The sequence below is a fragment of the Rhinoraja longicauda genome, chromosome 36 (assembly GCF_053455715.1).
Source record: "Rhinoraja longicauda isolate Sanriku21f chromosome 36, sRhiLon1.1, whole genome shotgun sequence".
NCBI lineage: Eukaryota > Metazoa > Chordata > Chondrichthyes > Rajiformes > Arhynchobatidae > Rhinoraja > Rhinoraja longicauda.
The window spans coordinates 17,355,514-17,381,234 of NC_135988.1; the positions used below are offsets into that span (position 1 = coordinate 17,355,514).

Below are 25,721 nucleotides of genomic sequence, written 5' to 3' on the forward strand. Positions count from 1 at the left end.
CTGTGGACATAAGATTTATTTAATATTTTATACTTCTGTAAACAATGCAATACACCGGGGCAGCTGCCCAAGGAGTGGTGATCGCCAGGTCCCCGACCGTGAAGGTGGCTCCGCTCAGTGCTTGTGAGGGACCAGCTTGTAATGAGCCCCGCAGGACGGGCAGCGCTGGGAATTGCCCTCATGAAGCCAGAACCAGATGACTGCAGTGTTGTCCTCCTCGCCTGCAGGAACAAAGCCTCCTCCGTTAGTGTGGGCGCCACCACGTCACACGGCACTCTTAAATCACCGCGCAATCTATATACTAAAACACTCGTATGTTTGTTTATTTGTGATCGAACTACAGCCAAAACGGTACACGATAGCGTGACAACTTTAGGCCCACTTTACTCACCGTCATCGCAAGTAGTTTTATTGAAATCGGTGTTATATTTTTTAAGTTATTCACATTTTAAAGTTTAAATCTATCTCCGAGGGAGGAGAGGGGGGAGGGAGGTGGATAAGGGGGCTTGAGGGGGAAGCGGAAGTGGGGAGGGAGGGGGGTAGGAGAGGGTGCTGCAGCTGCACCAATGTAGGAGAGGTTTGGGCCCAACGGATCCACTTGGTCTAGTACCAAATAAAAACACTGTTGGACATACCTAGTACCACTCCTTGAATGATTTGATGCAAATGCTTTCCTTAATAACCTTTATCACTAAAATATTCCCGTTCAAAGCCCTCAGTGGGCTTGGGTCGTGTTGTAACCCTCATCTCTGCACCCTGGATACTCATACTCTCCTTCATTCACTCTAGTCACACTGCCATCGCACTATTTTATAGACGGGCAGCATCTCTGGATAGAAGGAATGGGTGACGTTTCGGGGCGAGACCTTCTTCAGACTCTGAACCCTGAAACGTTACCCATTTCTTTTCTCCAGGGATGCTGCCTTTCCTGCTGAATTACTCCAGCGTTTTGTGTAAACTAGCATCTGCAGTTCCTTCCTTTTCACTAAGTTATGGTCCATGAGGCTGAGAAAGTCTGCTTCATTCTCAAGGTAGTAGTAACACTATACACCACCGACTGAACCTTCACGAGTTACACACACAAGCTGCAAAGGAAAGTGAGACAGGCAAGGCAGAACATCCAGCTTGCTGTAGATTGCATTGACAGGGCCAGCCATGAATATCAAGGATAGATGGGTTGGATATTGCAGCGTTTGTACAGTCCATTTGTGGGTGAACTCGGGCTGAGAGGAGAATCAGCTTTCCAGTCAATCAGGATGGAATGATCTGATCTGAGCTGGAATTGGGTTGAAGTGATGTTTTTGGGTGGGTTTGGTTGTAGGGGCAGGAAGGTGGTGATGGTCATTCGTAAACACCAGGACTGTGGGAGGTGTGTGTCCCCACACTGGCTGGTGCTGCTGAACTCAGTGTCCATCTGCAGGAGTGTTCCTGCCCACACCAGTGCTGCCTGGGCTCAGATCAGCACACGGGCACCCGTGACCCAACAAACATCGCGAGCGGTAACGGCAATCAGTAGGTAACGCTACTCACACACGCAGCCCACCAGCCTCTTGGTGGTGATCGATGGGACAATGTGAGGGTCACTCTTGGTCCCAGCATACTCCTTCGGTTTCAGCATACTGTACGGATCCTGGAGGGAACGACAGAGACAGTCACCACCTGCATTGCACTGTCTGCCTCAACACCAAGGCAGTGGTACACCCACTAAATACTGAGCCTTCACTGAGTTACACACAAGCACGGAAACAGGCCGACCCCCGCATATCAACACTATCCTACACACACTAGGGACAACTTTCACATTTACCAAGCCAATTTACCTACATACACCTGTACGTCTTTGGAATGTGGGAGGAAACCGAAGATCTCGGAAAAACCCACGCAGGTCACGGGGATAACGTACAAACTCCGTACAGACAGCACCCGTAGTCGGGATCGAACCCGGGTCTCCGGCGTTGTGAGGCAACTCTATTGTTGCGCCACCGTTCTGTGTCATCCCACTTTCTCATGCACTACGTACATACTAAGGGAAATTTACAGAGGGCCACATAACCTGCAAACCCGCACGTCTTTGGGATGTGGGAGGAATCGGTGCTGGCTCGAAGGGCCAAATGGCCTCCTCCTGCACCTATTTTCTATGAAACCTACGCGATCACAGGGAGAACGTGCAAACTCCACACAGACAGCGCCCAAGATCAGGATCATTCCACAGGTCTCAGGCGCGGTGTGGCAGCTGGTAGAGCAGCTGCAAATGAAAGCAAGAAATTCAAGACAATGTAGAGCACGTAGCTTGCTCTAGATCGCACTGTCACGTCCTGACTATCTGAACAGGAATGTCACGCGGACACACCCCACGCACCGGTCCAGCTAACCCACCATTAACCCACTCGGCAGATTACACCGTGTGAAGGACCTGTGACCACCAGGCAGCACAGTAACGTCCAGCCTGCACATCTTGCCCTTAGCTCTGGAAGCTTAGTGAATCTACAGGCCCCATGCCACCACCTGTACTCTACATCACAACCCCAGGCTCCTTCCCCTCTCGCCTCGCTCGACTGCTTTGGATCACCAGTGTCTGCAGGGAAACACAAATTACTGGAGTAACTCAGCAGGACAGGCAGCATCTCTGGTGAGAAGGAATGGGTGACGTTTTGGGTCGAGACCCTTCTTCAAACTGATGTCAGACACTCTGCAGGGAAATGTCCAGAGTTCCTTTCATACCTTCCCGGCTTTCATAGCCTGCATGATTATCTTTTCCATTCCTGTTGCCTGTTCTTCATCAGTTGGGATACCTGTAGTTCAGAAGGGAGAGCATGTCAGGAGGCCAGTAATAATGTTCATGCAGTCAGCAAGGGGACAGGAAGGCAGGAGCAGCACAAGGTGTCGATCAGGGATCAAGTCAACCTATCACATCACAATAGCGGAAGCCCACTGAATGAACCAACACATGCCCATGCCAGAGTGGGAGATGGTGTCGGGTGAGCTGTGTCTGCTGTAACTGAGGAAGGGTCTCGACCCAAAACGTCACCCACTCCTCTCCAGAGATGCTGCCTGTCCGCTGAGTTACTCTAAAATTTTATGTCTACTCTCCATGATCATGGATTGGATAGCCTCAGTTGAAGTAACAAGCAGCACGAGTGCATTGTGAAAGATTTGTTCTGTCAAGGAAATAAAGAAATACCAGCTGTGGTCTGAACACAGACTCATCCAACCCTGCGACCAGAAGCGTCAGCAGCAACAGAGGTATGTGTGTGTGTGAGGGAAACGCCAGCGATGTTCTCTGCTCTCCAGTGTAGCTCTGCTTAGTGTGGGTACCAGGAACATCCTCTGTAGGCAGGGGCAATCTCAGTTGTGATGGGTTTGCGTTTACACTTCAGCTGCCAAACATGCAGACAGGGAACAAAGAGCCGAGACTCGTCCGTCCACCTGCCCTCGGTTCCAGACCAGGCTCCTCCTGTTAGCACTAACACCAAGGCTGGCCACCCAACAAAATGCAGTAGACAGAAAGCACAGTCATGGCACAAGGGTTATAGCAGTGTGCAGGATCTGTGACCAGACTAGCAATCAGTTCCATTTGCATTCTGACTGTGCAAAATTAGTCGATAAACCTTTTTTAAAGCAGTATCAGTAATGATGACCACGAGATCACCACAATGCCCTCTGGTCCAGCCAGCCGGCCCACAGCAACACAAGCAACGTTCTGTACCGTCCACACACTGCCTCACGACTACAGCAAAACCTCACCGTCGGTACAATGGTCCGACCACCAGCATCAACCCCGGCACCAGCCCTGGATAGGGCAAACTTGGTCACTACCAAAGACCTGGGGGCAGGTGTCTTGATTAGTATCACTGGTCACGGCATCCACACAGGCAACATGCAGAACCACTTCACAGCGGGTTGGGCCAGAGCCATCGCACGCGGTGGTCCAGGGAACCCTCAACATTGCCTTGTGCCCCGGGTCCACTGCCTTTAGATGGAACGTGGACAGAAACCTCTTGTTAACCGCCCACCTCCCTCAGCTCATGGATCAATACTTAATGCTGAACATCAGGGTGACACGGACACAGGGGGTTTCATGTTAGTTTATTGTCACTTGTACTGAGGTACAGTGAAGGGCTTTCTTGTTGGGATTCTAGCTGATGGACTTCAATCCCACCATTAGTGTTGCCAACTGTCCCGTATTAGCCGGGACATCCTGTATTTTGGGCTAAATTGGTTTGTCCCGTACGGGACCGCCCTTGTCCCATATTAGTAGGGTTGCCAACTTCCTCACTCCCACATAAGGGACAAAGGGTGACGTCACCGCCCCACAAGGTGACATCCCGCCACTGGTGGAGCGGGAGCACGTGGCCGCTGGCTGGGTGAGGTCACGTGGGGCGCGGGGGCGTTGACGTCACCTTGTCCCGTATGTGGGAGTGAGGCAATTGGCAACCCTGCCCACCACCCAGGGTAGACACAGCACCAGTGGACATCAGGCCAGGTGCCAGGTGAGGTGAGGGGGGGAGCACACTTACAGAATGAATGGCCACAGCCCTGGTGGAGACAAGTCCCAACTCCACACCTCCATCCTGCCGTGAGGCACGACCACAGCCAGTGCCGTGAGTTCAGCAGACATCCAGGTCCACACAACGGCTTCCACGGGCACCAGCATCGCTTTCCACGGCAACCATTAACCTCGCAGCCCAGCAGATCCTTGGTCCCGCCCGGATGGCCATGAAGCCACACCACCACCCTGGTTCACCAGGATCACCAGAGGGAGTTGCCACTGTTCAGATACACACCTCCCCGTGCACACACACACAGCAAGAGCAGCATGCAGTAGACAGAGCTCCGTGACACAAACACGGACCGTGACCAAACCTCGCTGGCTTACCCTTCCAGCTTCCACCCGTGGCAGCAGCTCCAAAATGGTGGGCAGCTCAGCAGGGAAGGTGCAAGCAAGGTCACGGCAAAGCCTTTCCAACCGTGTTTAGCCAGAAACGCCGAGTCTACGATCCATTTACATTTCTTCATGATAGTTCCACCATCACAGGCGAATCACCCGCTGGTACCGTGGAATAGAAAGAAATGACTGAGAACACTGGGAAGGAAGGCAATGGGGATGGACAACAACCCAGCTGTAATGGAGGAATGTGGGGAAATAACTGCAGATGCTGGTACAAATCGAAGGTATCACAAAAAGCTGGAGGAACTCAGCGGGTCAGGCAGCATCTCAGGAGAGAGGGAATGGGTGACGCTTCGGGTCAAGACCCTTCTTCAGGCTGATGTCAGGGGAGGAGGCGGGACAAAGAAAAAGAAACCCAGCCGTGATGTTAGATTCAGAATTAATGCCATCTTGCCACGTTAGTATCTGTGTATGACTTTGCTCAGGTCAGTCCTGGCCTCAGAAATAATGGTGCAGACACACAATGAGCACAACGATGCACACTGTTCACACTCAGCAATAACCCAATCACTCATGTCCAGTTGGGTTCCACAAGACTCACTTAGCTGAACCTCACCACAGCTTTGGTCCAAACATGGAACAATGGAATGAGTGCCACAGGGGCCGTGCAGTGACAGCCCCTGACACCGAGCCACACTCACAGAGAGCTGCATCAACTATCACTCAGTGCTGGTAACAATGAAGCCAGCGGCCACAGGACGGTTGTAGTTGTTGGGGTCAATCACACACACCAGGGTATCGCTGCTAAGGTTCCTCAGTACAACCTTAGGGCAGCGTAGCAAGTAGAGCCTCGGCCTCAAATGCCAGGGACCCTGGTTCCATCCTGGCCTCGGGTGTTGTCTGTGTGGAGTTTGCACGTTTTCCCTGTGACCACGTGGGGTTTCCCCTGGATGCTCCGGTTCCCTCTCTCATCCCCAAGGTTTGTAGGTTAATTTGCCCTCTGCAATTGCCCCCAGTGTGTAGGGGGGTGGGTGAGGAAGTGGGGTAACAGAACAAGTGTGAATGGGTGATCGATGGTCGGTGTGGACTTGGTGTGCCAAAGGGCCTGTTTCTGTGCTGTCTCTCCTAAAACTAAAAACTAAAAACATCCAAAGCACAACTATCTTCAGCTGATATATCAATGACCTTTTGCTGTTGATTATGCAGTCAGAAAGCTGAACAGAGTGATGAAAATTTATGGAGAATTTTTTTTTGCAGTTTCTGCACACGGCTTGGATAAAGAAAGGCACCAAGGGATTGATTACGTCATTAGTGAACGAAGTAGAATTCTGGCCAATGAAGTCTTCTCCACCATTCAACCATGGCTGATCTATCTCCATCTCCTAACCCCGTTCTCCTGCCTTCTCCCCATAACCTCTGACACCTGTACTAATCAAGAATCTATCTAACTCTGCCTTAAAAATATCCACTGACTTGGCCTCCATAGCCTTCTGTGGCAAAGAATTCTACAGATTCTCCATCCTCTGAAATTTTTCCTCAACTCCTTCCTAAAAGAACGCCCTTTAATTCTGAGGCTGTGACCTCTAGTCCTAGACTCTCCCAATAGTGGAAACATCTTCTCCACAACCGATCTATCTAAGCTTTTCACTATTCTGTACGTTTCAATGAGGTCCCCCCTCATTCTTCTAAACTCCAGCGAGTACAGGCCTAGTGTCGACAAACGCTCATCATATGTTAACCTACTCAATCCTGGGATCATTCTTGTAAATGGCTAATAAAATGGAAATATAAAAGCAGAACTTCTATACATTAAAGTTAAACTGAGCAATAGTGAGTGTGGAGAATTAATACTGGAAAGCCAGAGTATGCCTTTGCTTCATTCAGGATGTGGCCAACACCCCAAAATAACTGTAAACTGGGAACTGAAAGAGAGGGGCAAAATCAAACAAAAATGACCATCAACCAGGAATGTGACAACTGTTGGAGCTGCAGATGGACAAAATTCCAGGATGGGACTCACTCTGGCATCTAAAAAGTTACAGGCAAAAATGAAAAGAAAACTTTATCTACACGGCAAGAAATTGCAGAGCTCTGAGATGGAGGGTCTGGAGTCCCCGTTTATGATTTGCAATGGCTGACAGAATGTTACTTATTGCATGGAGAAATGAATGTAGAAGGAAGAAAGGGAGGCTCTACTATATGGGGACCACAACTGGGCATCTGTGTGCAGTGTTGTTAACCTAACTTAAGGACGTTAGTGTAAGGTAAGCAGCCCAGGTTTACTAGGCTGGAATATTCCATTCCCATCCTGGAATATTAGATCTCTGATGGTCAGGTTTCAGACGATCTTAAAATAAACAATGGGATAGATTACACTTGTAAAAACTGTCGTACAGAGGAATCAGAGGGGAAGTGATCGGATCATTGTTGAGGGGACGACAAGACTTGGGGAGGATCAGTCTGAAGAAGGGTCTCGACCCGAAACGTCGCCCATTCCTTCTCTCCTGAGATGCTGCCTGACCTGCTGAGTTACTCCAGCATTTTGTGAAATAAATACCTTCGATTTGTACCAGCATCTGCAGTTATTTTCTTACATAGACTTGGGGAGATGTTTCCTCTTCTGGGAGAATCCAGAACCAGGTATCACTGATTAGATGGTCTGAATAAATGGTCTCGAACCAAAACGTCACCCATTCCTTCTCTCCAAAGATGCTGCCTGTCCCGCTGAGTTACTCCAGCAATTTGTGTCTATCATCACTGACTAGACATCCTGGAGCACACATGTAAATTCAATTTATTTCCCCTTATGGGGATTAGAGATTTTAGAGCTCTTCTCAACACAGTGGGGGAAGGGTCTTTGAATATTTGAGGTATAGAAGAAAGATTCTTGAAAAAGTAGGGAAAGATTACCACAATTTAACGTCAGTTGAAATCATAATTAGATCTGTGATACTAAGATTCAGAGCAGACCCAAGGGACCGAGCAGTCTTGTCCATCTCCTATTTGTAATATTCTATACTCCTCAACCTCCTCTCCCCTCAAACCCACCCCTCCTCCACCCAAACCACCCTGCTAACTATCTTCACCCCTCACTTCCCCCTCTCCTCACCCGCCCTCCCTCCTTCATTCCTGTTCTTTCCTGGTCCACACACTCCTCATGGTTCTCCCCCCCCCCCCACCTCTCTCATGGTCTTCCCATCCCCCCCATGGTCCTACCAAATACCCCCCCGCCCTCATGCTCCTCCCACCCCACCCTCCCCATGGTCTTCATCCCTCCCCTTTTCATGGTCCTCCCACCGCCTCATGGTCCTCCCACCCCCCCCCCCTCATGGTCCTCCCACCCCCCCCCCTCATGGTCCTCCCACCACCCCCCCCTCATGGTCCTCCCACCACCCCCCCCCTCATGGTCCTCCCCCCCCATGTTCTTCCCATCCTCCCCACTGGTGCTCCCAACCCCCCCCCTCATGGTCCTCCCACCCCCCCCTCATGGTCCTCCCACACCCCCCTCATGGTCCTCCCACACCCCCCATGGTCCTCCCACCCCCCCATGAACGTCCCAACCCCCCTCATGGTCCTCCCAACTCCCCCCCCATGGTCCTCCCCCCCCATGTTCTTCCCATTCCCCCCACTGGTCCTCCCACCCCCCCATCCTCATGGTCCTCTCACCCCCTCCCCTCATGGTCCTCCCAACCCCCCTCATGGTCCTCTCACCCCCTCCCCTCATGGTCCTCCCACCCCCCTGGTCCTCCCACGCCCCCCCCCCCCCATGGACCTCCCAACCCCCCCCATGGACCTCCCAACCCCCCTCATGGTCCTCCCAACTCCCCCCCCCCATGGTCCTCCCCCCCATGTTCTTCCCATTCCCCCCACTGGTCCTCCCACCCCCCCATCCTCATGGTCCTCTCACCCCCTCCCCTCATGGTCCTCCCAACCCCCCTCATGGTCCTCTCACCCCCTCCCCTCATGGTCCTCCCACCCCCCTGGTCCTCCCACCCACCCCACCCCCCCATGGACCTCCCAACCCCCCTCATGGTCCTCTCACCCCCTCCCCTCATGGTCCTCCCAACCCCCCTCATGGTCCTCTCACCCCCTCCCCTCATGGTCCTCCCACCCCCCTGGTCCTCCCACCCACCCCCCCCCCCCATGGACCTCCCAACCCCCCTCATGGTCCTCCCAACTCCCCCCCCCCCATAGTCCTCCCACCCCCCCCCTCATGGTCCTCCCACCATCACCTCCTCCTCCTCGGGCGGTTCGCCGCCTATTTCCGCCGGGTGACCTTCAGACCCGGGCCCGCCCGCCTGCCAGCGCCGCCAGCGCCGCCAGCGCCTCACTTACCGCCCGAGGCCATCCCCCGGGTGTGGTCGCGGCCCATAGCCAGGGCAGAGCCGGGGACTCGAGTCGCCACTAGGCCGAGGCCCCGCCGCCCGCCGAGCAAACCCAACACCGCCGCCGCCCGAGCCGCCATCTTGCCTTCGCACCGCGACACGTGACCGGACCCGGGGGCGGGGCTCCAGCGCGGTCACGTGGGCCTCCCAAAGATACTAGAGGAGCAAGATGGACCACTCCGTCGACATCGCCCAGACTGAGTGGAGCACGCAGAGGCGCCATTGTAATAAGCAGTGGCGCCATTTTAGTAAGCAGATGCGCCATGTTAGTAAGCAGAGGCGCCATTTTAGTAAGCAAAACCCGCACTCCGCTCGGCCCGGTCACGTGTCCCGCCCAAAGATACTAGAGGAGCAAGACGGACCACTCCGTCGACATCGCCCATACAGTCTGAAGAAGGGTCTCGACCCGAAACGTCACCCATTCCTTCTCTCCTGAGATGCTGCCTGTCCTGCTGAGTTACTCCAGCATTTTGTAAATGAATATCGCCCATACTGAAGTGCGGCACACAGAGGCGCCATTTTAGTAAGCAGATGCGCCATTTTAGTAAGCAGAGGCGCCATTTTAGTAAGCAGAGGCGCCATTTTAGTAAGCAGAGGCGCCATTTTAGTAAGCAGAGACGCCATTTTAGTAAGCAGAGACGCCATTTTAGTAAGCAAACCCCGCCGTCCGCACTGACTCTCCCAGTGCCATCAGTGTTGTGGAGGAACAGTGTGTGTGATTATGATACCATTAAAATGCAGAATATATCTCATCTAGCAACTCACATTTTTTTGTTATTTCTATTTTGAAATGTTTTCCCGCTGCTAAATTTCTCTGATTCTATTATTTCTGTTTTTGCCCATTTCCCTCCCCCCCCCCACCACCACTTTTGTGCAGTTCCCCTTGTGTTGCTCAAAGACACACTCTGCACAAATTATATATATGTTAAATTTGTGCGGAGTGTGTGTTTGAGCAATGCAAGGGAAACCACAAAAGGGGGGGCTGGGAAGGGAGGGAAATGGGCAGAAACTATATATATATATATATATATATGTGTGTGTGTGTGTGTGTGTGTGTGTGTGTGTGTGTGTGTGAGAGGCAAGATAGAGGTAAATAGATCTCAAAGTTCCTTCTCATCCTCTTCTTGCATTTGAGGCAGCAGATGTTATGAAGCTGCTTCTGCTGTCTCTGTTTGTTGTCCTTCGCCTGACTGGTCAGTTAGTTGACAGGGGTCACCACGGGGAGGTCAACAACGTGAGCCCCAGTTCCTTCTCATGGATCAGAAGCAACTTTTATTTAAAGCAATGCTCTATTTCTTCTTATTTTTCACATGATGTATACATATATCTCTAGTTTCTTTCTTGTGATTTCCTCTAATTATTTGAAAAGCAACCTTTTTCTTTCAATCTCTATTCAATGATTATGATAGGGAGAACCATGTGCTGAGAAGTGTGTGCATGACTGATTATATATATATATATATATACAACCTATATCCACCTATCTCCATGTCATATATCACCTATCATATATCTCCACCTATATCCTTCCTTTGTCCTGCCCCCCTGACATCAGTCTGAAGAAGGGTCTCGACCCGAAACGTCAGCATCTGCAGTTATTTTCTTACACTATATATATATATATATATATATATTTCACAAAATGCTGGAGTAACTCAGCAGGTCAGGCAGCATCTCAGGAGAGAAAGAATGGGTGACGTTTCGGGTCGAGACCCTTCTTCAGACTGATGTCAGTGGGGCGGGACAAAGGAAGGATATAGGTGGAGATATATGATAGGTGATATATGACATGGAGATAGGTTGCATATATATATATCAGTCATGCACACACTTCTCAGCACATGGTTCTCCCTATCATGATCATTGAATAGAGATTGAAAGAAAAAGGTTGCTAAACAAATAATTTGAGGAAATTCACAATATTAGGATTTCTGGAAATAAGTTTGATGTCACTGATTTCGAATGTGTACGGGTAGGCCCTAAAGAAATGTATGTGAGTGAACAGTGATCATGATAGGGAGAACCATGTGCTGAGAAGTGTGTGCATGGTTGAATATATATATATATATATAATAAGGGGTAGGCCATTTAGAACGGAGATGAGGAAAACTTTTTCAGTCAGAGAGTTGTGAATCTGTGGAATTCTCTGCCTCAGAAGGCAGTGGAGGCCAATTCTCTGAATGCATTCAAGTGAGAGCTAGATAGAGCTCTTAAGGATAGCGGAGTCAGGGGTTATGGGGAGAAGGCAGGAACGGGGTACTGATTGAGAATGATCAGCCATGATCACATTGAATGGTGGTGCTGGGTCAAAGGGCCGAATGGCCTCCTCCTGCACCTATTGTCTATTGAGATATTCACATTTGAAAAATCCATAAATCCCCAAAAAACAAGAAGGTGCCTCTGTTATTTGACCAACTTCTCGGTTGAATTTAAATATGACATTTTAACAGGTTGTAGGGTAGTGGGTAAGGATTGTGTTCATGCATGTAACTCATTTTTCACAAAAGTGAGGGTCAGCACTATTTTACACCGACCCCCTCATTTATATGTTAGATTCAAAATTAAACTATGGTAGTAATGTCCATTATTCATGACTTCTGTATCAGAGTAGGTATGTATGCATTACATTTTATTACACTTAATATATATTATATATATATATATAATCTTTAGGGACTACCCGTACACATTCGCAATCAGTGACATCAAACTTATTTCCAGAAATCCTAATATTGTGAATAAAATAACTGAACACATGTCAAGATATTTTTTCATTCTTTTCATTTTATATTTGTGTAATAAAATGTAATGCATACATACCTACTCTGATGCAGAAGTCATGAATAATGGACATTACTACCATAGTTTAATTTTGAATCTAACATATAAATGAGGGGGTCGGTGTAATATGGTGATAACCCTCACTTTTGTGAAAAATGAGTTACATGCATGAACACGATCCTTAAAATGTCATATTAAAATGTCATATTTAAATTCAACCGAGAAGTTGGTCAAATAACAGAGGCACCTTCTTGGTTTTTGGGGATTTATGGATTTTTCAAATGTGAATAATAATAATAATAATAATAATAATTTATTTTTTATAGCGCTTTTCCAAATGCTCAAAGACGCTTTACAAAACAGTCAAGACATAAAAACAAACAGACAAACTATCCTGACGGAGAAGCGGCGAACAAATAGCGCCAGCGTCCTCTCACGTCAGGGTCCGGCAGTAAACCATAAAGAACACAAGACACACAATTACAATTTTTAACACAAACAGCCATCACAGTGATTGCTCCAGGCACACCCTCACTGTGATGGAAGGCAAAGAAAAGTCTTATCTCCTCCTCATTCTTCTCCCGTGGTGCCACGAGGCGATCGAGGCTCCCGACTTTTGAAGCCCCCACCGGGCGATGGAAAGTCCCAGGGCCGAGCCGAGCAGGCCGATGAAGGTCCTGAGCCCCCACCGGGCGATGGAAAGTGCCGCGGCCAGGCCACGCAGGGCGATGAGGGGCCTGCGAGCGGGTCAATCAAACCTCGCGCTCCGGGGCGGTCGAAGCCGCTACGGCTGGAGCTCCCGAAAGCCGGTCGCCAGCCAGGGACCTGCGAGCTCCCGATGTTGCGGTCTGCAGGGCCCACGGCCGAAGCCTCCGAGATGGTAAGTCCAGGTAAGAGATTAGAAATAAAGGTTTCCACCACACCCCCACCACCCCCCACATATACAGAGTTAAAAATAAATCAAAAGAAACATTTAAACGATAACAAAGACAAAAACAAAAAAAAGACAGAGAGACTGCCGGTGAGCCGCAGCTGCAGAATGCAGCCACGCCCCCTCACTGAATATCTCAATACACAATCGGTGCAGGAGTAGGCCATTCGGCCCTTCGAGCCAGCACCACCATTCAATGTGATCATGGCTGATCATTCTCAATCAGTACCCCGTTCCTGCCTTCTCCCCATACCCCCTGACTCTGCTATCCTTAAGAGCTCTATCCAGCTCTCTCTTGAATGCATTAAGAGAATTGGCCCCCACTGCCTTCTGAGGCAGAGAATTCCACAGATTCACAACTCTCTGACTGAAAAAGTTTTCCTCATCTCAGTTCTAAATGGCCTACCCCTTATTCTTAAACTGTGGCCCCTGGTTCTGGACTCCCCCAACATTGGGAACATGTTTCCTGCCTCTAACGTGTCCAACCCCTTAATAATCTTATATGTTTCGATAAGATCCCCTCTCATCCTTCTAAATTCCAGTGTATACAAGCCTAGCCGCTCCAGTCTTTCAACATATGACAGTCCCGCCATTCCGGGAATTAACCTAGTAAACCTACGCTGCACGCCCTCAATAGCAAGAATATCCTTCCTCAAATTTGGAGACCAAAACTGCACTCAGTACTCCAGGTGCGGTCTCATTAGTGCCCTGTACAACTGCAGAAGGACCTCTTTGCTCCTATACTCAACTCCTCTTGTTATGAAGGCCAACATGCCATTGGCTTTCTTCACTGCCTGCTTAACCTGCATGCTTCCTTTCAGTGACTGATGCACTAGGACACCCAGATCTCGTTGTACGTCCACTTCCTAACTTGACACCATTCAGATAACAATCTGCCTTCTTATTCTTATCACCAAAGTCTCATCTCATAACGACACATTTGTGGGTTCGCAGTATATTGCACCAACCCCCTTCAATTGCCCAAGGGTTTAGAGGGATATGGGCCAATAGACAATCGGTGCAGGAATAGGCCATTCGGCCCTTTGACCCAGCACCACCATTCAATGTGATCATGGCTGATCATTCTCAATCAGTACCCCGTTCCTGCCTTCTCCCCACACCCCCTGACTCCGCTATCCTTAAGAGCTCTATCTAGCTCTCTCTTGAATGCATTCAGAGAATTGGCCTCCACTGCCTTCCGAGGCAGAGAATTCCACAGATTCACAACTCTCTGAGTGAAAAAGTTTTTCCTCATCTCAGTTCTAAATGGCCTACCCCTTATTCTTAAACTGTGTGGCCCCTGGTTCTGGACTCCCCCCAACATTGGGAACATGTTTCCTGCCTCTAACGTGTCCAACCCCTTAATAATCTTATACGTTTCGATAAGATCCCCTCTCATCCTCCACACGGGACTAGCCCAGAATGGCAACCTGGTCAGCATGGACCAGATGGGCCGAAGTGCCTTTGTCTGTGAACTGGATAAGGGAGTGTTATTTTCACTGAAGCAGATTGGCGGGTCGTTAAGAGGGAGGCTGGTGGAAAGGGGTGGGGATTGGAGACGGAGGGAGGTGTTTACCCGCTCTGGGGGAGGGGGGTGGAGGGTCGGATCGCTGGCTGGGAGCTGCCCGGTGGCCGGTGCTGGTGGTCGCAGGGTCTGGAGAGGTGCTGTCCGGTCAGAGAGGGGGGCCGGAGCGGGGCGGGGGCCGGGCTGGGCAGAGAGAGCTCCAAGCCCGGTCCACAGGGACCCTCTGCCCGCACCGTGAGCGCACACTGCGGCGTTCCGTGTCCGTGTCCGCACACACACACACACACACACGCCTGGTCCGCTCTCCTGGCCGTGGGAAGCGGCCTCGGCAACCCCCCTCCATCCCGTCTTGGAGGACAAGCCGCCGCCGCCGCCGACTCCAGGAGCCGGGAGCCGGGACACCTCGCCAGGTGAGGACGGCAGCCGTTGTGTACAGTCTCGACGGGCCGAGCGGCCTTCCCCTCCCAAGTGACTGAGGCGTCCTTCTGTTCCCCCCTGGAATGGATGGGACGAATGGCCTCCCGGTCTTATTAATGACGGTGCGGGCTAGTATGGGGCTGAAAGGCCGCCTCCTATCCCCGAGTGACGGGTGACGGGCTCAGAGAGGGATGGACTCCTGCTATTAGACAATAGACAATAGGTGCAGGAGGAGGCCATTCGGCCCTTCGAGCCTGTACGCACCGCCATTCAATGTGATCATGGCTGATCATTCTCAATCAGTACCCCGTTCCTGCCTTCTCCCCATACCCCTTGACTCCGCTATCCTTAAGAGCTCTATCTAGCTCTCTCTTGAATGCATTGAGAGAATTGGCCTCCACCGCCTTCTGAGGCAGAGAATTCCACAGATTTACAACTCCCTGACTGAAAAAGTTTTTCCTCATCTCAGTTCTAAATGGCCTACCCCTTATTCTTAAACTGTGGCCCCTGGTTCTGGACTCCCCCAACATTGGGAACATGTTTCCTGCCTCTAATGTGTCCAACCCCTTAATAATCTTATACGTTTCGATAAGATCCCCTCTCATCCTTCTAAATTCCAGTGTATACAAGCCTAGTCGCTCCAGTCTTTCAACATATGCCAGTCCCGCCATTCCGGGAATTAACCTAGTAAACCTACCTAGTAACCTAGTAAACCTACGCTGCACGCCCTCAATAGCAAGAATATCCTTCCTCAAATTTGGAGACCAAAACTGCACACAGTACTCCAGGTGCAGTCTCACTAGGGCCCTGTACAACTGCAGGATTGCAATGCTAAAGTGGCCGTGCTACAGTTTGGGGGTGAGGCCATTTGGCCAATCAAGTGGATGATAGCCCTTTGCAGAAGGCTGGTCAGTTCCATTCTCCTGCCCATTCTCTGCAGCCCTTCTTCGGTTTAATTTCTCTCGATTCCCCTTAAAAAAAACCTGAAATCAACAGAGACTGCAGATGTTGGAACTGAAACAAACACAATCACGGAACACCACAGCACAAGAACAGGCCCTTCGGCCCACAATGTCCGTGCCGAACTTGTTGCCAAGACCATCACTTATCTAGTAGACTCAAAATGCTGGAATAACTCAGCGGGTCAGGCAGCATCTCTGGAGAGAAGGAATTGGTGACGTTTCTTCAGTCTGAAGAAGGGTCTCGACCCAAAACGTCACCCATTCCTTCTCTCCAGAGATGCTGCCTGACCCGCTGAGTTACTCCAACATTTTGTGTCTACTGTCGATTTAAACCAGCATCTGCATTTTTTTTTCCCTACCATCACGTATCTACCTGCACATAATCCATGTCCCTCTGAAGAAGGGTCTCGACCCAAAACTTGCCCGCACATCTTCTTTAAACATTGGCCCCTCTCACCTTAAAGGTATCCCCTTAATATTTGAAGGTGTATATTTGAAACTTTTGACCCGAAATTGGTTCCTACACAACCTTTAATATTTGACTTTTCCACCCTGTCCTTCTGGGCAATGCTAGTGCAGACCAACACCATGTCTAAAAAAAATCCTCGCATTTCCCCTCCATCTTTCCAACATCACTTTAAATGTCTGAAGAAGGGTCTACGCCCGACGTATTCAAGAGAGAGTTAGATTTAGCTCTTAGGGCTAACAGAATCAAGGGATTTGGGGAGAAAGCAGGAACGGGGTACTGATTTTGGATGATCAGCCACGATCGTATTGAATAGCGGTGCTAGCTCAAAGCACTGAATGGCCTCCTCCTGCATGTATTTTCTGTTTCTATGAAATGTCACCCATTCCTTCTCTCCAGAGATGCTGCCTGTCCCGCTGAGTTACTCCAGCATTTAATGTCTATCTTCGGTGTAAACCAGCATCTGCAGTGCCTTCTAACACACTTTAAATGTATTATGGAGTCGTGCAAGACACAAACACATGGGCGCGTCAGCCCAGAGACTCTGTGCTAACGTTCACAAGCAAAGAGTGGGGATAAATGGGCCCCTTTCAGAATGGCAGGCAGTGACCAGTGGGGTACCGCAAGGTTCGGTGCTGGGACCCCAGCTATTTACAATATACATTAATGACTTAGACGAAGGGATTAAAAGTACCATTAGCAAATTTGCAGATGATACTAAGCTGGGGGGTAGTGTGAATTGTGAGGAAGATGCAATAAGGCTGCAGGATGACTTGGACAGGTTGTGTGAGTGGGCGGATACATGGCAGATGCAGTTTAATGTAGATAAGTGTGAGGTTATTCACTTTGGAAGTAAGAATAGAAAGGCAGATTATTATCTGAATGGTGTCAAGTTAGGAGGAGGGGGAGTTCAACGAGATCTGGGTGTCCTAGTGCATCAGTCAATGAAAGGAAGCATGCAGGTTCAGCAGGCAGTGAAGAAAGCCAATGGAATGTTGGCCTTCATAACAAGAGGAGTTGAGTATAGGAGCAAAGAGGTCCTTCTACAGTTGTACCGGGCCATGGTGAGACCGCACCTGGAGTACTGTGTGCAGTTTTGGTCTCCAAATTTGAGGAAGGATATTCTTGCTATTGAGGGCGTGCAGCGTAGGTTCACTAGGTTAATTCCCGGAATGGCGGGACTGTCGTATGTTGAAAGGCTGGAGCGATTGGGCTTGTATACACTGGAATTTAGAAGGATGAGGGGGGATCTTATTGAAACATATAAGATAATTAGGGGATTGGACACATTAGAGGCAGGAAACATGTTCCCAATGTTGGGGGAGTCCAGAACAAGGGGCCACAGTTTAAGAATAAGGGGTAGGCCATTTAGAACGGAGATGAGGAAGAACTTTTTCAGTCAGAGTGGTGAAGGTGTGGAATTCTCTGCCTCAGAAGGCAGTGGAGGCCAGTTCGTTGGATGCTTTCAAGAGAGAGCTGGATAGAGCTCTTAAGGATAGCGGAGTGAGGGGGTATGGGGAGAAGGCAGGAACGGGGTACTGATTGAGAGTGATCAGCCATGATCGCATTGAATGGCGGTGCTGGCTCGAAGGGCTGAATGGCCTACTCCTGCACCTATTGTCTATTGTCTATTGTCTATTACACAAATCCCACCAATAACATCAGTAACTCCACGCAGAGAGTTGTGAGTTTGTGGAATTCTCTGCCACAGAGGGCAGTGGAGGCCAAATCATTGGATGAATTTAAAAGAAAGTTAGATAGAGCTCTAGGGGCTAGTGGAATCAAGGGATGTGGGGAGAAGGCAGACACGGGTTACTGATTGTTGATGATCAGCCATGATCACAATGAATGGCGGTGCTGGTTCGAAGGGCCGAATGGCCTCCTCCTCCTGCACCTATTTTCTATGTTTCTATGTTTTCTATACAGACAGCACCCGAGGTCAGGATCAAAGCGGGTGTCTGGCGACGTGAATCAGGAACTGACTGACTTTGCTCTTCCCACTCAGGAGGTTCCAGATGGTGCGGAGACCACAGGGCCGGTGGTGAGGGTCCGTGTTTCTGCTTCATGTGAAGAGGAGGAGATGTGGGCGATGGGCTGAGGAGGGGGACGGGGGGAGGAGACGGACGGAGGCAAGAGGAGGGCACGCCACTCGTTGGAGGGCCCCCCGGGGGGAGGCGCTGGGCAGGATGGATTGGAGGCTGAACATCACGGCCAGGTTTGCGGGCGTGTCGTGGCTGAACTCCTCGCTGCTGATGGAGAAGTTCCCCATCTGCCCCGACTCCCTCAGCAGCACCACCTTCCTCCTCCTGGCCTACAGCGCGGTGATGGCGGTGGGAGTGGTCGGCAATACCTGCCTGGTGCTGGTCATCAGCCGGCAGAAGGAGTTGCGGAATGTCACCAACGTCCTGATCGCCAACCTCTCCTGCTCGGACATCCTGGTCTCCCTCATCTGCCTGCCCGTCACCGTCATCTACACCATGATGGACCGCTGGATCCTGGGCTCGCTGCTCTGCAAGCTGACACCCTTTGTGCAGTGCACCTCCATCACCGTCTCCGTCCTCTCCCTGGTCCTCATCGCCCTGGAGAGGCACCAACTCATCATCCACCCCACGGGCTGGAAGCCAGGGGTGGGCCATGCCTACCTGGCTGTGGTCCTGAGCTGGCTGGTGGGCTGCTTCATCTCCTTGCCCTTGGTGTCCTTCAACGTCCTGACCAGCGAGCCCTACGCAAACGTCTCCTTCCTCCCGGACGGCCTGGCGGACCAGGTGGCCTGCGTGGAGCACTGGTCGTCCGAGGGGCAGAAACTGTCCTACACCACCAGCCTCCTGGTCTTCCAGTACGCCCTCCCCCTGCTCCTCATGCTCACCTGCTACTTCCGCATCTTCCTCCGGCTACGGCGGCGCAAGGAGATGGTGGACCGGCCGCGGGGCGGTCACCACAAGGTCAGTCACAGCCGCCGGGTCAACATCATGCTGGCCTCCATCGTGGTGGCCTTCGGCCTCTGCTGGACCCCGCTCACCATCTTCAACACGGTCTTCGACTGGGACCACGGGGCCATCCCCATCTGCCACCACAACCTGATCTTCTCCCTCTGCCACCTGACGGCCATGTTGTCCACCTGCGTCAACCCCGTCATCTACGGCTTCCTCAACGCCAACTTCCAGAAGGAAGTGAAGGCCATGTTGTACCAGTGCCGCTGCAGCGGCCCCACCGAGACCTACGAGATCTTCCCACTCTCCACGGTCAACACTGAGCTCTCCAAAGCCTCCCTGCACCTGGGTTGCACCAACAACAAGGTCTGAACCTCTGACACCGCGTGCCTTCCTGGGTCACTTGACCATCGACCTCACCTGCAGCCACCTCTCCACCTCAGGCCCAGAGGATCCCCTGCATCAGGTCACCGGCGGCCATTTTGAACCATGGTGGACCTCTTGGACAGAGGCCCAATGGTCAGATGAATCATCTATGCTGAACATAACATCATCTACCCTGAACATACCCCACTCATAACAAGAGGAGTTGAGTATAGGAGCAAAGAGGTCCTTCTGCAGTTGTACAGGGCCCTAGTGAGACCGCACCTGGAGTACTGTGTGCAGTTTTGGTCTCCAAATTTGAGGAAGGATATTCTTGCTATTGAGGGCGTGCAGCGTAGGTTTACTAGGTTAATTCCCGGAATGTCGGGACTGTCATATGTTGAAAGACTGGAGCGACTAGGCTTGTATACACTGGAATTTAGAAGGATGAGAGGGGATCTTATCGAAACGTATAAGATTATTAAGGGGTTGGACACATTAGAGGCAGGAAACATGTTCCCAATGTTGGGGGAGTCCAGAACCAGGGGCCACAGTTTAAGAATAAGGGGTAGGCCATTTAGAACAGAGATGAGGAAAAACTTTTTCAGTCAGAGAGTTGTGAATCTGTGGAATTCTCTGCCTCAGAAGGCAGTGGAGGCCAATTCTCTGAATACATTCAAGGGAGAGCTAGATAGAGCTCTTAAGGATAGCGGAGTCAGGGGGTATGGGGAGAAGGCAGGAACGGGGTACTGATTGAGAATGATCAGCCATGATCACATTGAATGGCGGTGCTGGCTCGAGGGGCCCAATGGCCTCCTCCTGCACCTATTGTCTATTGTCTAACACCATGAGGCTGGAGAAGAGCACAGAGAGAGAGACTTCACCTCTGACGAAGATGTGGCGGCACTTGTCGCTAGGGGTGCCGGCTATCTCACTCCCAAATACGGGGCAAGGTGGCATCACTGCCCCGCGCCCCACGTGACCTCACCCAGCCAGCGGCCACGTGCTCCCGCTCCACCAATGGCCATTGGTGGAGCGGGAGCATGTGGCCGCTGGCTGGGTGAGGTCACGTGGGGCGGTGATGCCACCTTGCCCCGTATTTGGGAGTGAGATAGTTGGCAACCCTATTCTGCTGGCTGGTCTCCAAGAGTGGCCTGCAAGAACCAGGTGGTCCCAGGCTCAACCCAGCTGGTCAAGGACGTTGAGAGAGTCGACTTTTACTGACTGCTTGCCCACTGTGAAGATGGAACCCCTTCAAGGGGCCACATCAAGGTTGTGGGCTGCATGCCGTCTGTCCTGGTGCAATGTTGGTTTGGCCTGGTTGCTTGGCTTTGGGCCTCCGCGTGTTAAATGAGGAAAACATCCTTCACTCATCAGATCTCTGAGCCTCAGCTATGCCTTGGGAAGGAAGGGCGTTTCCACATTCTCAACATCGAGAGCAGAGAATCGGAAAGCCCCATGAGGCAAAAGCTCAGTAGTTCAGGTTGGGTCTGACAAAAAGGCTCAGTAGTTCAGGTTGGGCCTAATGGAAAGGCTCAGTAACTCAGGTTGGGCCTAATGGAAAGGCTCAGTAACTCAGACTGGGCCTAATGGAAAGGCTCAGTAACTCAGACTGGGCCTAAGAGTAAGGCTCAGTAGTTCAGACTGGGCCTAATGGAAAGGCTCAGTAAGTCAGACTGGGCCTAAGAGTAAGGCTCAGTACTTCAGACTGGGCCTAACAGGAAGGCTAAGCAACAAGCTTGGCCTAATGGAAAGGCTCAAGTAACTCAGGCTGGGCCTAACAGGAAGGTTCAAGTAACGCAGGCCAGGCCTAACAGGAAGGCTCAAGTAACGCAGGCCGGGCCTAACAGGAAGGCTCAAGTAACTCAGGCTGGGCCTAATGGAAAGGCTCAGTAACTCAAGCTGGGCCTTACAGGAAGACCTCAGCTCAGGCCTAACAGAAAGGCTTGATAACCCAGAACCACTGGGGAATTTGGGTTAAACAAACTATACCAATGAGCAAGCACGGACATAAGCTCTCGACTGGAGAAAAGTGTTGAGAGTTGGGAGAGCAGAATCTTTTTTTCAATAAAAGCATCTTTAACATGCATGAGAACATTTAATAGACCCTCTGAGGTTTTTCCAAACTCAGGCCCACCTACAAGGGGGCAAGATGTGGTGCTGAGTCTCCCGCTGTGAGAATGTGGGTGCCGTGAGTGGGGGGAAGGGGGTGGGAGCTCGAATCATGAGAGCGAACTTATCCCCATCGTAGCTCATCGCTTCCCCTCTGTATTGTCCTCAGTGTCTGATTTGTAAATATCTTAAATTGCCTTCTCTTCTATCTACAGAAAATAACTGTTGTTTAATTAAATTTCTTGACCATGACAGATCGATGTCTATTAAAATTTACCACACCAAGTTCCATGCACAGTTTTCCTTATTTAATGCCTCATCGCATTTCTACAAGGCACCACCTGTATAAGAGGGCAAGGATTTCAGCATCTGACAGTCAGGATTCAAGATAGACACAAAATGCTGGAGTAACTCAACGGGTCAGGCAGCATCTCGGGAGAGAAGGAATGGGTGACGTTTCGGGTCGAGACCCTTCTTCAGACCGATGTCAGGGGGAAGGGGCGGGACAATGATAGAATGTAGTCAGAGACAGTAAGACTAGTGGGAGAACTGGGAAGGGGGAGGGGATGGAGAGAGAGAGGGAAAGCAAGGACTATCTGAAGTTGGAGAAGTTAATGTTCATACCGCTGGGGTGTAAGCTGCCCAAGCTGTTCCTCCAATTTGTGCTGGGCCTGACTCTGACAATGGAGGAGGCCCAGGATAGAGAGGTCAGATTGGGAATGGGAGGGGGAGTTGAAGTGCTGAGCCACCGGGAGAGCAGGTAGGTTCAGTCGGGATTCAAGGGTGCTTTATCGTTATATGTATCAGGAATGGAACAATGCAACTTTACAGGGACACAACTCACGCTGCCTCGGCAAGGCCAGCAGCATTATCAAGGACTAGTCGCACACCGGTCACTCCATCTTCTCCCCTCTCCCATCGGGCAAAAGGGTACAGAAGTGTGAAAACACACACCTCCAGATTCTGTGACAGTTTCTTCCCAGCTGTTATCAGGGAATTGAACCATGCTACCACAAACAGAGAGCTGTCCTGAACTACAATCCACCTCATATGGAGACCCTCGAACTATCCTTGATTGGACCTTACTGGCTTTATCTTGCACTGAACGTTATTCCCTTGTCATGTATCTGTACACTGTGAATGGCTCGATTGGAATCATGTATTGTCTTTCCGCTAACTGATTAGCACAAAACCTTTCACTGTACCTCGGTACACATGACGATAAACTAAATGAAACATTAATGCGGTAACAAATAAATATACAATAGTCATTAACAGTAAATTAACAATCAGTTATATCAGGTAACCACCCGGTTATATCAGGGCGGCACGGTGGCGCAGCGGTAGAGTTGCTGCCTTACAGCGAATGCAGCGCCGGAGACTCAGGTTCGATCCTGACTACGGGTGCTGTACTGTACGAAGTTTGTACGCTCTCCCCGTAACCTGCGTGGGTTTTCTCCGAAATCTTCGGTTTCCTCCCACACTCCAAAGACGTACAGGTTTGTAGGTTAATTGGCTGGGCAAATGTAAAAATTATCCCTAGTGGGTATAGTGTTAATGTGCGGGGATCGCTGGGCGGCGCGGACCCGGTGGGCCGAAGGGCCTGTTTCTGCGCTGTATCTCTAAATCTAAAAAGCCACAGTACCAAGTACAAGGAAAACAAAATCCATGCGCAGGAAGGAACTGCAGATGCTGGTTTAAACCTAAGATAGACACAAAATGCTGGAGTAACTCAGCGGGACAGGCAGCATCTCTGGAGAGAGGGAATGAATGGGTGACGTTTCGAATCAAGACCTTTCTTCAGACTGATGGTTTCAGTCTGAAGAAGGGTCTCGACCCGAAACATCACCCATTCCTTGTGAAACAAAATCCATGGTGCTGAGTGAAGGTTTCTCTTCACTCTACGTATCTTACTTGAGTTTGGCTTGATTGTGTTTTTGTATTCATGTACATAAATACAATGTCCTGTATATGTTCCATAGAAAGCATTTTATCGGGTTGCATCACAGCTCGGTTTGGGAACGGCACCATCCAAGACAGCAAGAACTGGCAGAGAATTGTAGATGCAGCCCAGACCATCGCACAAATCAACCTACACAAGGGTCTCGACCCAGAAATATCACCCAAGTCCTTCTTTCCAGAGATGCTGCCTGTCTCGCTGAGTTACTCCAGCATTTTGTGTCTATCCTCGAGAAAAGTACAGCACAGGCCCTTCGGCCCACAATGTCCATGATGCCAAGTTAAACTAATCTCCTCTGCCTGCATGTGATCCATATCCCTCAATTTCCTACATATCTATGTTCAGTTGAGTTGCTCGAGCATTTTGTGTCTATCTTTGGAGTAAACCAGCATCTACTCAGGGAATGGAGGGGATATAGATCCTGTGCTGGCAAATGGGATTACTAGAATTTGTCATCATGGATTGTACTCTACTGTTTTACGATCTATCTCAATTGCATGGGTTTGGTGGTTAATTGGCCATAGAGACATAGAAAATAGGCGCAGGAGGAGGCCATTCAGCCCTTCGAGCCGGCACCACCATTCAATATGATCATGGCTGATCATCCAAAATCAGTACCCCATTCCTGCTTTCTCCCCATATCCCTTGATTCCAATAGCCCGAAGAGCTAAATCTAACTCTCCCTTGAAAATATCCAGTGAAATGGCCTCCACCGCCGTCTGTGGCAGAGAATTCCACAGATTCACAACTCTCTGGGTGAAAAAGTTTTTCCTCATCTCAGTCCTGAATGGCCTACCCCTTATTCTTAAACTGTGACCCCTGGTTTTGGACCCCCCCCAACATTGGGAACATTTTCCCTGCATCTACCCTGGCCCTATCCATTAAGAATTTTATATGTGTTTCTATAAGATCCCCTGTCGTCCTTCTAAATTCCAGTGAATACAAGCCCAGTCGACCCATTCTTTCCTCAGTCCCGACATCCCGGGGATTAACCTGGTGAACCTACGCTGCACTCCCTCAATAGCAAAGATGTCCTTCCTCAGATTAGGAGACCTGGTGAACCTGGCCTCTGACAATGGTGTGTGGCTGAGAGTGGAGTGGCTGAGAGTGGCTGAGAGTGGCTGAGAGTGGCTGAGAGTGGCTGAGAGTGGCTGAGAGTGGCTGAGAGTGGCTGAGAGTGGCTGAGAGTGGCTGAGAGTGGCTGAGAGTGGCTGAGAGTGGCTGAGAGTGGCTGAGAGTGGCTGAGAGTGGCTGAGAGTGGCTGACGGCCATTAAAATGAAGTGGGTGCTTTGGAGATGATGGACGACGGGAGACTGGAATCTGGAGCCAAATATCAAAGTGATGGAGTAGCTCACTGATCGTGCAGCATCTGTGGAGGACGTGGACGGGGGACGTTTTGGATCAAGATCCTTCTTCACTACTTCCTCACGATGCTCCACTCGGAGGAAGTTCTCCTCTTCTCTCAGTGTCCATCTCCCCCCCCCCCCACAGATGCTGCCTGACCGGCTGAGTTCAGGGGTTCGCTTGCACTGTGTGGGGAGGGGGGGGAGGGAGAGAAAGTTTACGATGGTCCGAAGGGCCTGCTTCCCTGTTGTCCCACCCCGTGAGTGGACTACCTACCCTACAGGCTCGTAGTAGGGGGGGCACCCTGGGGAGTCACCGCGTCCCGCCCTCCCCCCTCTCTCTCCCCCTCCCCTCTCTCTCTCTCTCTCTCTCTCTCTCTCTCTCCCTCTCTCTCCCTCTCCCTCTCCCTCTCTCTCTCCCTCTCTCTCTCCTCCCTCTCCCTCTCCTCTCCCTCTCCTCTTTCTCTCTCCTCTCTCTCCTCCCTCTCTCTCTCTCTCTCCTCTTTCTCTCCTCCCCCTCTCTCTCCCTCCCTCCCCCTCCTCTCTCTCCTCCCTCTCTCTCCTCTCTCTCTCCTCTCTCTCTCCTCCCTCTCTCCTCCCTCTCTCCTCCCTCTCTCTCTCCTCCCTCCCTCTCTCTCCACCTCTCTCTCCCCGCCC

General features: G+C 50.7%; 2 protein-coding genes across 3 annotated transcripts; one reads left to right on the plus strand and one right to left on the minus strand.

Annotated features, from left to right (window-relative positions):
• LOC144610439 (cytochrome c oxidase subunit 5B, mitochondrial-like) lies at positions 1 to 9,396 on the minus strand. Its single transcript, XM_078429112.1, has 4 exons — positions 9,224 to 9,396; positions 2,722 to 2,792; positions 1,531 to 1,630; positions 1 to 221 (listed from the first exon to the last, which is right to left on the minus strand). The coding sequence occupies exons 1-4, from the start codon at positions 9,351 to 9,353 to the stop codon at positions 115 to 117; spliced, it is 408 nt and encodes a 135-aa protein (XP_078285238.1). The 5' UTR covers positions 9,354 to 9,396; the 3' UTR covers positions 1 to 114.
• Positions 9,397 to 14,611: 5,215 nt separating this feature from the next.
• npy8br (neuropeptide Y receptor Y8b) lies at positions 14,612 to 20,580 on the plus strand. 2 transcript variants are annotated; one of them, XM_078428771.1, is made up of 2 exons: positions 14,612 to 14,920; positions 18,361 to 20,580. In XM_078428771.1, exon 2 carries the CDS (start codon positions 18,542 to 18,544, stop codon positions 19,655 to 19,657), a length of 1,116 nt encoding a protein of 371 aa, XP_078284897.1. In that variant the 5' UTR covers positions 14,612 to 14,920; positions 18,361 to 18,541; the 3' UTR covers positions 19,658 to 20,580. The 2 variants fall into 2 exon arrangements, with proteins under 2 accessions (XP_078284897.1, XP_078284898.1); XM_078428772.1 differs by having other exon boundaries at positions 14,649 to 14,744.
• Positions 20,581 to 25,721: the final 5,141 nt, after the last annotated feature.